The following is a 14520-nucleotide window of genomic DNA, read 5'->3' as shown; positions in this document are numbered from 1 at the left end:
GGGATGCTGGCTGGTCGGTCCTCCGGTGAGGTGGGCACCACCGCAGGCCTCGGAGCGGAAGGGTGCCTGTGGCGGTGTTAACAAGGACCGCAGAGGGCAGAGCAGGAGCACAGTGTGGACTGTGTCTCTCCAGGAGGACGGCTTGACCTCGGAGGTTGCAGTGGCCACGGTGAGATCTGGCAAGTGCAGAACAACAGGACTTGTGCATTGGAAGTGGGTGTGGGGACAGGGGGGCCTGAGCAGCTGGACAGGAGGAGGCTCCTGGGGGAGGTTGCAAGAAGAGCTGGTTTTGAGGGCACGTGGAGTCTGAGTGTCTCTGGCTGGGCCCAGTGGTCAGAGCACAGACGTGTGGGTCAGACCAGGGCCAGAGAGGCAAGGAGACAGGCCCAGGGCCCAGCCCTGGAGCGTCCAGGTGGGCAGGTGGGGAAACGGAGTCAGAGCAGCGGCTGGGGAGAGCCGGAAGGTGGGGCCAGAGCAAAGGGAGGGACTTCTCCTGGAGGGGGACCGGCAGCGCCACCTCTCTGAAGGGGGGACACGGAAGCTCACGCAGAGACAGAGGAAGCCGAGACCGGAGAGGGGCAACCGCAAACCAAAGGCCCCCGCCCCCCTCGTATCCGTCCCTGGACACGTCCTTGAGGTCAGCGTTCAAACTGTGCTCCTCCCGCGTGCACACCCGCAGCACCCGGTGTGCACGCGGACCCACGCGGCCCGCTCGCCTGCCCAGCTGCCCCGCCCCGGGGGTGGGGGCCCAGCTGCCCCGCCCCGCGCGGCCCTGGGGGCGGGGACCGCAAGGGCTTTCGGGGACGGGGCGGCCGCAGGCTACTTCTCCCTTTGGCCAAGGAGGGGCAGCGCCGAGCGGGCTGGAGCCTGGGGACACGCAGGGCTGCGGTGAGCCCCAGAGACCCTCCCCGGCCTGCCTCCCGGAGCTCCGGCTCCTTCCCCGCCCCGGCCCAGGGTCGCTGGCCCCGCAACCCCCCGCCCCCACCGCCCCGGGACCGCGCTCCCGCACACACCCCAGCCCTCCCCCAAGCCAGCCTTCTTGAGGACTACTGTCCGGACGACTGAGGCCTCCTCACTCCCCACTAACAGGTCGGGGCCCGTGGGGGTGCGGCTTGGAAAGAGCTGGAAGGACTCGAATGGAGGTCCTAAGGTGGGAGTTTGGGGACCCAGCTGGGTCTCTGGAGATCAGTATTAGGAGTTTGAGCATCTCTTAGCGTTGAAAGCGTTTCCTGGGTTGGCTCAAAAGTGGGGCCTGTGAAAAACCGGGGCTGCCCAGGTGGCCCACACCCTCCCCACCAGCTGTCAGAGGCATCAGCCAAGTTCGTGGGGTGGGAGACTTAGGGCTTTAACAGACAGTCAAAAGAGGGAGGCCCAGCCAATTGTGGGGGCCACTGACTCCCCCTTTTCCAGGCCACTCTGCTGAGCAAGCCTTTCCATGGAGGATGCCACTGAGGACCCCACCATATTCACTGCCCATTCTCTGCCCAGTGACCCCCGGCTCTTGGCCACCATGACCAACACATACTTGGGCACACGTGTGTATCATGACACACTGCATGTGAGCGGCATGTACAACGGGGCTTGCAGGGACACACACCGGGCCATTCTGCCGAGTCCCCTCAATGTCCGGCTGGAGGTCCCTGCAGAGACAGGAGATCAGCTGACCAAGACCTTTGTCCTGGACACTAACACAGGTAACCACCACTGTCCTGCTCCCCCCACCTGAGCCATTGTTCTAGGTGAGTGGGGGAACCAACAGCAGTCCCATCCTGACACCTTCTAACTCAGGATGCCTGACTCACAAAGAAAAGCAGGGTTTCAGCCCTTCGGGCCTCCTGAACTGCTACAAGATTGGGGTCCTCTGTGCAACTGTAGCTCTCCAGACAGGGCAGTTGGGGCTCAGAAGGTGGATCCACCTCCCTGAGGGGCTGGTAGCTTTGTAACTGTCCTCAGTGTCCCTAAGTGGGGCATGCGAGTTGCCCTGACCCCCTCTGCCCATTCCCAGGCTCCTTTCTGCACACCCTAGAGGGCCCCAGCTTCCGGGCCTCCCAGCGCATCTATGCCCACCGCACGCTGCCTCACGTCATGGCTTTCAGTGTGTCCATCACCCGTGTGGCCGTGGGGAACTGGCCCATCACGGTGCTGCTGCGGTCAGCCTTCTCCCCAGAAAGCCCAGACCTCGACCTACATCTGGGTCCTGACTTCCAAGGAGCCCGGTGAGGAGGGGGTCAGGGCTGGCCAGGTAGACCAAGGAGGGAGCTGGTCCCTTAGACATGGCCACACTCTTGCAGGTACCTTTATGGCCACACACTAACCCCGGAGCAACCTGAGGGGTCCCAGCAGGAAGTACACATGCTGTGGACACCAGTGCCCCCAGCCCTGACCCTTGGGGAAAGTGAGGAAGACCAGACCTGGGAGTTCCTGACCGTGGTGGGTGGCAGCCAGGCTGAGGCCCGAGCCTGCCTCACCGAGGCCCTGCAGCTGCAGGCAGAGGGCACTCTGTACACCGCCCATGCCCAGGCCTGGGCCCAGCTCTGGGCTGGCTGTGGCCTGGATGTGGTGGGGCCCCTACCCCTGCGCCAGGCCTTGCGTGGCGCCCTCTACTACCTGCTCAGTGCCCTGCCCCAGCCTGGGGCCCCAGGATATACCTGCCACGGCCTCAGCCCTGGGGGCCTGTCCAATGGGAGCCGAGAGGAATGCTACTGGGGCCACGTCTTCTGGGACCAGGTATGCACCATCCCACCCCCAGCACACGGCAGCCACAGATGGGGCGGCACACAGGCATGGAGTATGCCATGGCTAAGGGCACGGGCACAGCTGCTGTCTCTGCCCTACCAGGGATGGGGGCTGTGACTGGGGAATCACAGAGGCCATGGCAGAAGGGAAGGCTTCCTGGAGGAGGTGGGATCTCAGCCAAAGAATGTATAGGAGTTTGGTGGAAAAGAGTGATTCAGGCAAATGGACCAGGGGGTACACACAGCAGAGCTGAGAGGGTGTGTGGCATCTGCAGGGGCAAAATGGTACCTCACCAAGGAAGAAGAGCAGCTGTAGGGGGGCTGTAAGAGCCATGGAGACTTGAACTGGGGAATGACACTAACAAAGGTGTACTCTGGGAGGACCCTCGCAGCTGCTGAGGGGAGCATGGGTGGAAGAGGGTGAGGCCTTGGACAGGAGTGGGAGCCAGGAGAGACTGGGACTTGGTGTCCATTGAGCGTGGGACAGGTCCGGGATGCTACCCCCTCTTCATCAGATGCCTCAAGAGGCCAGTGCTGTGGCCCACTCTGGTGAGGCGGAGTCATTCACTCCAGTTCAGGCAGCTAGTGAGCAATGGTGCTCCATGCGCAGCTTCCAGCCTGAGCTCCCGGGGGGACCCAGATGCCTGCTGGGGAGGTGAAGCACTGGGCTGGGGACCAGACCTGAGGAGCATCTAGTCTGGAGACCGGGACGTGGGATGGGCAGGTGTGGAGGGCCCAGGATGGACGCAGGGTGGGCAGCAGAGGGAAAAGCTGGAAGGAGACAGAGGGGCACTCAGGGAGGCAGCATGAGCAGCACCGGCTCTGGCCAAGGCAGAATGTGGGCAGGCAGGAGAGAGAGAAGGGTGTGAGAGCTCCTGAACAAGGGGCCCTTCCTTGCTCTCAGGATCTCTGGATGTTCCCAAATATCCTGATGTTCCACCCAGAGGCCGCCAGGGCCCTCCTGGAGTACCGTGTCCGGACGCTGGGTGGGGCCAAAGACAATGCCCAGAAGCTGGGTTACCAGGTGAGGGGGACCTGGGCACCCCCCCTACAGAGCCCCTTGAAGGGCCTGATGTCCCCACATCCCTCCTAGGCCTGCACCCATCACCTCAGGTTCCTCTCTGGGTGGGGCTGGGATTCCTGGATTCTTATAGGGGCTCAGCAGCGTCCCCCAGCCTGCACTGTACAGGTAAGAACAACAGCCTCCCTGGGGCCCCGCTGGCGTCCCCTCGCTACCTTGGCCCAGGGTCAACACACGGTGGAAGCTGGGCAGAAGCCGCCTGGGCTATGATGGGGACACACGGTGGGCACTCTGAGCCTGCAGGTCCCCATGAGGGCACCCAGACACTCGGTGCCCCCACCTCTGTCCTCCATGGCTGAAGGCTGAGAGCATTGGGAAAAGGGTGGGCTATCCCTGTGCCCCAACCCCCAGAATAGTCAGGTCTGCTCCATGCCCCCCAACCCGTCAGGGAGCCAAGTTCGCCTGGGAGAGTGCAGGTTCTGGTCTGGAGGTCTGCCCTGAGGACATTTATGGGACCCAGGAAATTCATATAAATGGAGCTGTGGTGTTGGCCTTCCAGCTGTACTACCACACCACCCAGGTGAGGTGTCACCAGGCCCACCAGGTATGACCACCCCCCTGACATGGCCACGCTCCCCTACCCCCACCATGACTTCCTGTCTGGGGCCAGGCCTTCACTTCTGGGCACTCAGAAGGGTGGGCACTGACAAGAAATGCAGTAACCAATGAGAACTACAGTCACTGGCGGCATGGTCCCTGTCCCATCCTCTCCTGCTCCCCCAGGACCTGCAGCTCTTCCAAGAAGCTGGTGGCTGGGATGTGGTCAGGGGTGTGGCTGAGTTTTGGTGCAGCCGTGTGGAGTGGAGCCCTGAGGAGGAAAAGTACCACCTGAAGGGTGAGGGCACGAGGAGGGCGGGATAGTCATGGGGAGGGGGGTTGGTCATAGGGGAGGGCCAGTGGTAGAAGGGAGAGGCATGGACAGCTGTGGCCAGGAGAGTAGGTGGCCACAAGTTGGTGGGGCAGGTGGATGCTCCTCAGTTCAGCATGTGATCTCTGGCACCTGATGTTGCCAGCCCCACACTGGCTACTGGCATCAGGGGCAGGTCCCTAGGACCCTGCACTAAGCACCATCTTGCACTTGTCTGCCCAGGAGTCATGCCTCCCGACGAATACCATTCAGGGGTCAACAACTCCGTGTACACCAACGTCCTGGTCCAGAACAGGTCAGACCCAAGACCCCTGCCCATACTGCCACCATGCAAAGGGCCAGCTGGGAGGGCTGGGGCTATAGCCCCCCTCTCCCTTCCTCCGCCCCTAGCCTGCGCTTTGCTGCTGCTCTGGCCCAGGACCTGGGTCAGCCTGTCCCCAGCGAATGGCTGGCAGTGGCTGATAAGATCAAGGTGCCCTTTGACCCAATGCGGAACTTCCACCCTGAGTTTGATGGGTACCAGCCTGGTGAGTGTACTCGGAGCTGCTTCAGGGCCCCTTCACCCCTCCAACAGGACCTATGTCCACCCTGAATGTCCCCTACCTGATAGAGCAGCTCCCCCTTCCTGCTCCCTCCCCCGTCGGCAGCACCTGTCCCTCCCCAGGAGAGGAGGTGAAGCAGGCAGACGTTGTGCTCCTGGGATACCCCATCCCTTTCCACCTGAGTCCTCACATTCGCAGGAAAAACCTGGAGATTTATGAGGCTGTGACGTCCCCAAAGGGTCCTGCCATGACCTGGGTAAGGAAACTGCAGGGGTGTGGGGTGGCGGTCCTCACAGCAGCCCCAGCCCTGCCCCACTAGCCTCAGTCTCCCCTCCCCATGCAGTGGGCTATGTCCCAGCATGTCCTCTGACCTCTGACCCCAGAGCATGTTTGCTGTGGGCTGGATGGAGCTGAAGGACCCCTGGCGGGCGCGGGACCTCCTGGAGAGGAGCTTTGCCAACATAGCTGAGCCATTCAAGGTAGCCTGGTCTCGGTATCAGCTCTCACGCTGACCACACCTGCCTCCCGTGCCGGCCCCTGGTTGGTAGGAGTGGGAGCCCAGCCTCAGGGGGAGTCATAGCAGGGTCAGGTCCCTGGTGACTCCTGCCTGACCTCGGGCCCTGCCCTTGGGAGCAGGGGCAGCAGCCTCATGGGGGCCCGTATCCTGGGAGTCCAGGCACTAACTGCCTGGCCACGTGCAGGTGTGGACAGAGAATGCAGATGGATCGGGCGCTGTGAACTTCCTGACAGGCATGGGGGGCTTCCTGCAAGCAGCACTCTTTGGATTCACAGGGTTCAGGTGAGTATAGGCCCAACAGAGAGCAGTCACATGCCCCCCCACTTCCTGCTCTCATGAACGTCTCCCCTCCCCCCAGGATCACCAGAGCTGGCGTGACCTTCGACCCCATGTGTCTGGCAGGGGTCTCTGGAGTGTGCATCTATGGCGTCTCCTACCAGGGGAGCAAGCTTGACTTCTCCTTCTCCGAGGGCTCTGTGACAATTGAGGTCAAAGCCCAGGCAGGACCCTGGGCCCCCCTGCTGGAGGCTGAGCTGTGGCCGACACGCACTCGACTCCCCCTGTTCCCAGGTAGGCAACCACCCCCAGACTCACCCAGGGGTCCGGGGCAGGTGAACCCCCCAGGGTAGCCCCCTAGGTATGTGCCCCCACTCCAGATGCCCCCCTCTCCCTGCAGGGCACAAAGTCTCCTTTCCCTCGTCAGCTGGACGGATACAAAGGTCACTCCCAGAGGCAGCAAGTTCTGCTCCAAGAGTTTCCTAGGAGAATTTTTTGAAGACGTTAAACACCTGCCCCAGAACCCACAGACCCCTTGTGGGACACTGTTGGGTCCTCCAGCCCCACCAGTGTCCTCACCCTGGGGCTGTCCTGGGCACTGCACCTGAACATCCAGGGCTTCAGGGATGTCTCTGGGTCCTCCCATCTGGCCTCCCTCTGTGGGTACCCCCCAGCTGGCTGCATCCACCCCTCCTCAACACCCTCCCAGCCTGCTGATCCCCTCCCTCCTGCCCACTCTCCAACCAGCAGCCAGGCTCACAGGCTCCAGGGAAAGTCTGAATTTGTTGGCCCAAAGTTCAAGGTGGTCTGCCTCTAGCCTGAGCCCCTCCCCAGCCTAAACCTCCATGGACTGCAGCTTCCCCATGGCCTCACACTCAGCCACATCTGTGCCTGCCTTTCTGGGCTGACACCTGCACCTCTTCCCCAGGGCACCACAGCATGGGGTCGGGGTGTGGCCGACAACTCTGCTGAGAAGGCAGACACAGGTGCAAGCCTCCATGTGGAGGATGGCAGGGGTGAGGGGCATGAGGCAGGACATTGGTCCCCTGTGGAATTCCTTGGGACTCTCTCAGTTACAGACCAAAATGGAACTTCGTGTGTCACATGGATGAGGTCAGGCATGGCTGAATCCAGGTGCACTCAGCATCCTCAGTCTGTGGCTCCTTCAGCCTCTGGGCCATTTCAGTGAGGTTGGACAGTCCCCGTCACAGGTTTTTCCTCAGCCAAGAAGAGAGGGAGGTGGGGTGCAGAACAAGACCCTGCACCTTCCCTCTGACCTGCCAGAAGGACTGGGGCCAAGGGTGCGTGGGTTCAAGGCCACTGGCCTGGGCCCATCTGTCCTAACAGGCTGCCTCTCCTCCTGGGGCCTCAGCCCCTCAGCTGGCACATCCAACCTGGGTCCTTGGGGGTTTCTCAAGAATGAGGTGAGATGGTACCTGCTACCAAAATTTTGGTGAGAACCATGCCACCTATACCAGATCTGCCTGAGAAATTAAAATTCCATGCTGAGAAAAGTCTGTCTGCCATAAGGAGCTGGTGCTCTCCTTCCTTCTGAAAGTGAGGGCTGCCTAATGGATGGGGTCAGGTCAGGAAGTGCAGTAATGCGCCCATATAGAGCAAGCAGGTGGGCCTGCCACCCTCCTTCACTCTGGCAACCCCCTCTTCTCTCTCTGTTCTTGGTGGAGGGGTAGTCCAAGTTCTCCAGGCAGCAGACACCAGGCATACAAGCTGTGATGGACAAAGCCATGTGAGGGAGTGGGGAAGGAGGGTGGGTGGAGGTGTCAGGGATCCTAAGGCTTGTCTCTGGGTTACTGTGGGGAGCAGCATGTGGGAAGAAGGACGGCCTCCAAGGGAGCACAACCAGCTAAGCTGCAGATCAGCATGGATGTCAGTGCTGGTCCCCAAGAGCATGTGACCCCAGAGACTGGAGCCAGCACCTTGCCCAGGTGCCCACCGGCTCTCCCTCAGCGGCTGGACGTGTGGCAAAGGCTGAGGCAGACCTGCTAAAGCAGGGCGTGGTGGCTGGGCCTATCCCAGTAGCGCAGATGCTTATTTTCGCAGGCCTGGAGCCAGATGTGGGCACAGACATCGGGTGGGGTGGTGGGTGGCCCTGGACTCACAGGACTGATACGGCCTGACGCTTCCTGCATATACGCGCCACGTGTGTGTGCCTCTGGACACGTAGTGAGGTGACCCTCCAAGGGGGCTGTGGCAGGGTGGCACTGCACGTGTGCTGGCATGGCTGGTCAGGGGTCCGTGGTAGAGCCAACTGCCTAAACTGGATCGGGGTCCCTCAGCCTGCCCCGGACACAGCCTGGGATGAGGAGGGCTGCTGGTAACGTTCCCCCATGCCTGTCTTGACCACAACTCTGTGTCCTCAGCACCTGGGCACAGGCCAGGCAATCTCTGTTCCCCTCACCAAATGTGGGGACTAGCAGACCATCGCATGCTTGGGGACATGTACCTGGTCGCACACAAGCTGATCCCCACTTCTGACCTGTGCATCCAGCACAGGTGGTTCCCTTCTTGGGCCAAACCTGGAGCTCAGGATTGGCATGCTGTATCCATCCTGGTCCAAGCACTGGCACACTTATCCTTGGTCCAGTGTGGGGCCAGCACCCGGCATGGGCCAGTGCACCATCTCCATCCCCAGGCCCCAGGCAGCACACACCCCTACCTGCAGGGGCTGGCTTGGGGCAGCACACACTCCAGCACAGGGCTGGGATGCTGTTGATATGTGGCCAGGATACCATCTCTGCTAGCACCTGTGGAGACAGGCCAGCTGTTGGCTGTCACAGAAGAGGGGGGTATTCTGAGGCTCCAAGTACAGCAGCTAGACAGACCCCCACACCCAGCCTAGGCAGATGGGTAGGCAAGGGGTGCTCTCTGGGTGGGGTGCTCAAAACCCCGGACCGCCCTGCAGTTAAGGCCCCTGCAATTAGCCTGCCCTGTCATTGGATCAGCCACAGGGAGGCCTAAGGGACCTCATCCCCAACCACACAGGGTGTGTGCATGGATTTAGCAACCCCCCTCTTTGCCAGGCTCTGCTGGTTTCCGGGAAGGGGGAGAGTGGTGCACAAGGGAGGTAGAATGATACAAGGACGTGTACCCAGCACCAAGGATGCTCAGAAAGTGTCCTCACCCCGCAGTGTTCACCCTCTGCCCAACTGCACATATGTGTGTGAGGTTTGTGTGCATGGTTGATAGAAGGGTCACGCCTGTGTGCTCATGTGTCTGTGTCCAGCCTCACTGACCCAGGAGAGAGGGAACGCACTGTGGGGACTGAAATTTCTCAAAACTAAAGGAATGCAGGAGTCATAGGGACAGACAGAATGACCCAAAGAAGGAGGCTGGCACTCACCTGACCCACTGACAGAAACATGCAGGGTGAGGACAAGCGATATCCTCCTAGGGGCTCCCACTTAACACAAGTGCACACACAGGTGGGGAAGGGCACACATGTTCTGGAAGAGAGGCCACTAAACCACAGTGCCCAGCAGGGCAGCAGAGATCAAAAGCCTGAGTTCCCAGACTTCATTCTAAAATACTCAGGCGCCTCCACCCCAGAAGCCACAAGCCACCCAGTGCCTGAGTGAAGGCGACAGTCGGAGCACGGCCCAGCAGACAGAACGGGTCATCCTACCATCATGCTGGGGTCAGTCCAGGGGAGCCCCTAGGGTGGGTGGTTCCTCTCAGGAAGAAACCCTCTCCCACCCCAGCAAAAAGCCCAGGAGGCACTTTCTGGAACCAGGTGCTTTTAATTGTGAAACTAAGGCTGAGTGAGTCTGGTGAGTGAGGAGGGAGGGTCCAGCCTGGGTACAAGGAGTTAGGGGAGCGGGGACCATCAAGGTTGGAGTTGAGGCCACTGGGGTCCAAATAAGGGATCTTCAGGGTCAGCATTAGGTGCCCAGGCTGGGGTGGGAGGGGCGGGCATCAGCTCCTGTGGTGGAGTTGGGGTTCCAGGGGGTCAGGGTAGAGTCCCTGGAGCAGTGCCCTGGGGGTTAGTACTGGGGTCAGGGTCCGTGGGTCAGCATGCAGGCGAGGCGCAGCCTGTCAGTCATAGTCCGAGTCGTCGAACTTGGTGCTAAAGAAGGCGGCAGAGTCCTTGGCCAGCCGGGACAGGTGCAGAGCCCCGGTCACCACCAGCGCCAGGAGAAGCAGAGGCGGCACCAACGCCCACATCGTGGCCAGGATGTTGTAGCACTTGGCTTTGGAGCCCAAACGCCGGGCTGCCTCCAGGTCCCCAGCCACCTTCTGGTCTCGGGCCTGTGGACCAGTGGTAGGGCCAGGTCTCTACATACACTGGGGGCCCTGCCTCCTCCCACTCCAGCTGTGGACTCAGAGACCAACCTGGGCCAGCATCAGCCTCCAAGGACCCTCTGTGGGTGGAGAGTCCTGGAGTGCTGAGGACCCCAAGGAGCTGAAGCCAGAGGGGCTTTGGTCATAGGAGCCCCCAGCATGTGAAAAGCCATTTGATGAAAAAGACCCCCTTGGGTAACCCCCCACCAACTCTGTGCTCTTCTGGAGGGACTAGACCCCCCCACTAAGGACAGTACCCCTGCCTCAATGGAGAGGCCCTCATGAGGTGAAGAGCTTGCCCACCGCCTGGCTAACGGAGTGGCCTTCTCACAGGCATCGCCCCTTGGAGAGGCCCTCTGGACAAGCAACGCCCCCACCCCCGGCCGGAAAGACCCCCGCCCGCCCACCTTGATGGAGTAGGCCAGCGCCAGGAAGCCGAGGCAGCACAGGTTCAGGTAGAGGGTGCTGAACACCGACCAGATCAAGTGGTCTCGAGGTGGGGGTCTCGGCGCCCCCAGCGTGAGGGCCGTGTGGGCGGCGCCGTCTGCCTTGCGGGGCGTCGGGGCCCGGGGGTCCTCGCGGGGGTACGACGTGTCCATGGGTTCCAGCGCCGTCTCCTCCTCGCTCGGGCTCCCGCTTCGAGGGTGGGCGCCCGGGGCCGCTTATAGCCCCGCCGCCGCCCTCCCGCAGCCCGGCCCGGCCTGGCGCCGCCCGCTAAATATAACGACAAATGACAGCCCTGCGCCGCGGAGAGCGCGGCCCGTCCCGCCCCGACGCCCCCCGCCCCCGCCCCGGGAGTCCCCGCCGGCAGGGGCTGGGGCGAGGGGAAGGGGCGTGCGCTGGCTGCAGACTGCCCACCCGAGCCCCTGCCCCGCGGCCAAAAGGAGTCCTCGGGGCTGTGGGTGGGGGCGTGTCGCCTCAGCTGCGGAGAAGGGCTGGAGACCCCCCGGGCTTGGGCTCCATCCCCAGAACCCAGAGTTCGGGTTCTGCCAGGGGTCTCCTCTGCTCGCCAGCGGCCGGCCTTGGCACTCCAGAAGTCCCTGCCCATGTGCTGGCGGGAGGAGACCGGCCACAGCAGGACGGAAACGGGGCTGCGGCACTGTAGGGGGTTCGCCAGAGGAGACCCCAGCACCACTGCTGCTAGGTGCTGCAGTGAGCGCTCCGTGATCTGCTAGGGGGCCCGCCCTCCTCCCTCGTGGGTAGACAGCTGCTTCTCAGCCCCTTGGCTGGTTACTCCTGCCCTCCCGAATCCTCAGAGGTTTGGAAGGATGAGCTTAGGGCTCTGTTTTGGGCTCCCTCTGGAGCGTCCAGCAACCCCTTGGCTGTAAATGCTACCTATGTGCCAATAACGGATATTTACAACAAAGGGCCAGACTTCACTGAACCCCAGACTCACATACCCAAGTACCTACTCTGCCGGAAGGGCTCCCAGGGTCTCCAACCTAACTTTTCCACAGGTTCCTGTCCCCCAACCTCCTGTCTTCATCAGTTGGGGTTGTTATAAAAATCACCATGGATTGGGTGGCTCATAAACAATAGAAATTTATTTCTCACAGATCTGGAAGCAGGAAGTCAGGTCAGGGAGCCATCGCTGACAGGTTCCGGTGAGACCCTCTTCCTGGCTGCGTATGGCTAGCTGCTCACTGTGTGCTCACATATGGGAAGGGGCTAGGGGGCTCTGTGGGTCTCTGTGATAACAACACTAATTCTCCCGTGAGGCTCCACCCTCATGACCCAATTACCTCCCAAAGCCCCCACTTCCTACTACCATCACTTTGGGCATTAAGATTTCAAGATACAAATCTTGGAGGACACAAACCAGGGGCCCCACTGAGAGTTTGACTTGGGCCTGCCATGATTCCTTGGACCCATTGTGCCCCACCAGAAAGAGGGGCCAGGATGATGTTTTGCCTGTTGAGATACTGTGATATGGTGATTTATATTAAGAAATATATATTTAGGGGGCACCTGGGTGGCTCAGTTGTTAAGCATCTGCCTTCGGCTCAGGTCATGATCCCAGGGTCCTGGGATCAAGCCCCACGTCTGGCTCCCTGCTCGGCGGGAAGCCTGCTTCTCCCTCTCCCACTCCCCCTGCTTCTGTTCCCTCTCTCGCTGTCTCTCTCTCTGTCAAATAAATAAATAAAATCTTTAAAAAGAAAGAAATATATATTTCGACATCCCTGTTTCTGGCACAGAACCCCTAAAGCCCTTGGCATTTCTGAAGTGATAAAGGTGTCTTTTGTTATGTTAATGAGGTGACTTCTGGACCCTCACCTAAGGATGGGGGCTGGCTGCCAGGACAGCCAACCAAGGGATTAGAGGGTCAGTTCTATCCCACCCTCTGACCTCCGGGGATGGCAGCGGGGCTGAAGGTTGAGTTCAATCGCCAAAGGCCAATGAGTCAGTCATGGCTAAGTAATGAAGCCTCCATAAAACCCAAAGGACAAGGTTTTGAGAACTTCTGGGTTGGGGAACACGTGGAGATCCGGGGACAGTGGTGTGCCTGGAACGGCCATGGACATTTCCCCAGACCTCACCCTGGGCATCTCTCCCATCTGGCTGTTCCTGACTTGGATCCTTTGGTAATCAGCTGGGGATCTAGTTAAGTAAAATGTTTCCCTGAGTTCTGTGAGCCGCTCTGGTGAATGAATAGAACTGAGAAGTCATGGGAACCTTGGATTTACAGCCACTGGGTTAGAGGCCCAGGTGACAACCCTGACTTGTGACTGGCACCTGAAGTGGGGGCAGGAGGACAGTCTCGTAAAACTAAGCCCTTAACCTGTGGGATCTGACATTATTTCTAAGTAGGTAGTGAACACCCTGCTGGTGTCCAACATTTCCTTAGTGTTGTCTGGGCAGTCCCCCACACATTGGAATTGGGTTGTTAACCTTAAAAATAAAACTGCCAGTTATTTTACCAGGAAAAGGGGTTTATTTGGGAATAGCAGAAAATCACAATTCTGGAAAAGGAAGCTACGACAAAACCATAGATAAGTCCCGAAACATAAAGATCCAAGCTCTTTTATGGGAGGGCGGTGGAGTTGGGAGGGCTGTTGTAAACTAGAAGTCCATTGGAGTGAACTGGGAGTGGCAAGTGTACTGGCTTCTCATTGGTTGGACTGTGATCATCTCTCATTGGCTGGACTCTGCTCCCATTGGCTGAGCTGTGCTCTCATTGGCAGAGCTATAACTAGCTCTCATTGGCTGGGCTGTAACTAGCTCTTACTGGCAGGCTGGGCTGTAACTAGCTCTTATTGGCTGAGCTGTGCTCTCATTGGCTGGGCTCTGCTCTCATTGGCTGGGCTGTCCGAATGGGAGGAACCCCTCCTTCCTCCGCGGGCGCAGTGAAGCCCAGGGTTCTTCCCGCTGGGAATGCAGAGGGCTGCGAGGAGGGAGTGGTGGGCGGGAGAGCTCTCCCTGCTGGCCTCCACTGCGTGTTAGTCCACGGGTTCCAGGAACCCAAGTTACATATTGAGCTGGGCCTTGAGTCCATCAGTCCCCTAAGCTTCCTGGCTGCGGGTCGGTCAGGCCCAGACATGGAGAAGGCATCCCAGCGCTGCAGGGGCGGCAGGATGCGGACAGCGGGAGGTGGGGGTCTGGGGCTGGATGGAGGCCTGAGGATGCGGCCATACAGCCCCGCACGCACACTGAGATTGTGTGTCACTTCCAGGATAGAATCCAGGCGCGCTAGCCTGAGAGAGCTCCTGTAGCAGAGGGACCCACTGCCAGGATTTTGTGATCCATTCTGAGCATGGCCAGGATTAAAATTAAACCCTGTAAACCATGGATCACATCAATTACATAAGCCGTAAGTCGTCACTTCTCAGAACACATCCCTTGGCGAGGACTTCAGCACACTTACTTTCCCGTTACCCGTGCACCTGACGGGACGTCTACTTTATCAGGCACGTGGTGGAGAGCTGCTCAAGGGTGAGCTCCTGGCCCTTGCTCTCCCCTCCCAAGGGGGACAGCGCGTTGGTGGCTCAACATGACCCATGGTGGGAGTAGCACCCACAGACACTGCTGAGTGCAGCCCATCAGGACTTCGGCTGGGCAGCGCTGGGGCCTGCAGGTGGCCATCCCGCCCCTCACTGACCTCACCCCACACCGGGCACCAGGGCCAGCTTCTCTCCCACCTGTGCACATCGGCTGGGTCCGTCGGGACAGGCTTCTGGGTCAGTGTGTGTCCACAGGACAACAGA

At 60.3% G+C, this 14520-nt stretch overlaps 2 protein-coding genes across 6 annotated transcripts; one reads left to right on the top strand and one right to left on the bottom strand.

The window, feature by feature from the left end:
- Window positions 1-541: 541 nt before the first annotated feature.
- On the top strand, window positions 542-7563 carry PGGHG (protein-glucosylgalactosylhydroxylysine glucosidase). Of its 5 annotated transcripts, none has more exons than XM_032414873.1 (15): window positions 542-637; window positions 1090-1150; window positions 1411-1694; window positions 2006-2216; window positions 2292-2727; window positions 3640-3759; window positions 4205-4336; window positions 4540-4651; window positions 4907-4979; window positions 5075-5211; window positions 5349-5482; window positions 5610-5705; window positions 5928-6025; window positions 6102-6313; window positions 6420-7563. In XM_032414873.1, exons 3-15 carry the CDS (start codon window positions 1436-1438, stop codon window positions 6503-6505), a joined length of 2106 nt encoding a protein of 701 aa, XP_032270764.1. In that variant the 5' UTR covers window positions 542-637; window positions 1090-1150; window positions 1411-1435; the 3' UTR covers window positions 6506-7563. The 5 variants fall into 5 exon arrangements, with proteins under 5 accessions (XP_032270764.1, XP_032270765.1, XP_032270762.1 ...); XM_032414872.1 differs by lacking the exon at window positions 542-637 and adding an exon at window positions 810-888; XM_032414874.1 differs by lacking the exon at window positions 1090-1150.
- A 2208-nt stretch (window positions 7564-9771) lies between these two features.
- IFITM5 (interferon induced transmembrane protein 5) lies at window positions 9772-11027 on the bottom strand. Its single transcript, XM_032414877.1, has 2 exons — window positions 10726-11027; window positions 9772-10285 (listed from the first exon to the last, which is right to left on the bottom strand). Exons 1-2 carry the CDS (start codon window positions 10915-10917, stop codon window positions 10073-10075), a joined length of 405 nt encoding a protein of 134 aa, XP_032270768.1. The 5' UTR covers window positions 10918-11027; the 3' UTR covers window positions 9772-10072.
- Window positions 11028-14520: the final 3493 nt, after the last annotated feature.

Source organism: Phoca vitulina, unplaced genomic scaffold (genome assembly GCF_004348235.1).
Source record: "Phoca vitulina isolate PV1807 unplaced genomic scaffold, GSC_HSeal_1.0 scaffold16, whole genome shotgun sequence".
Lineage (NCBI taxonomy): Eukaryota > Metazoa > Chordata > Mammalia > Carnivora > Phocidae > Phoca > Phoca vitulina.
The sequence above is the reverse complement of the archived record's forward strand: the minus strand, read 5'-3'. Positions and strand labels throughout refer to the sequence as shown.

Coding starts and splice junctions, on each gene's coding strand:
- IFITM5 (XM_032414877.1), bottom strand. CDS start 10,917: ATGGACACGTCGTACCCCCGCGAGGACCCCCGGGCCCCGACGCCCCGC. Junction 10,286..10,725: donor CGCTGGCCTACTCCATCAAG/GTGGGCGGGCGG, acceptor ACTGGTCCACAG/GCCCGAGACCAGAAGGTGGC.
- PGGHG (XM_032414874.1), top strand. CDS start 1,436: ATGGAGGATGCCACTGAGGACCCCACCATATTCACTGCCCATTCTCTG. Junction 2,217..2,291: donor CCTGACTTCCAAGGAGCCCG/GTGAGGAGGGGG, acceptor ACACTCTTGCAG/GTACCTTTATGGCCACACAC. Junction 2,728..3,639: donor GCCACGTCTTCTGGGACCAG/GTATGCACCATC, acceptor CCTTGCTCTCAG/GATCTCTGGATGTTCCCAAA.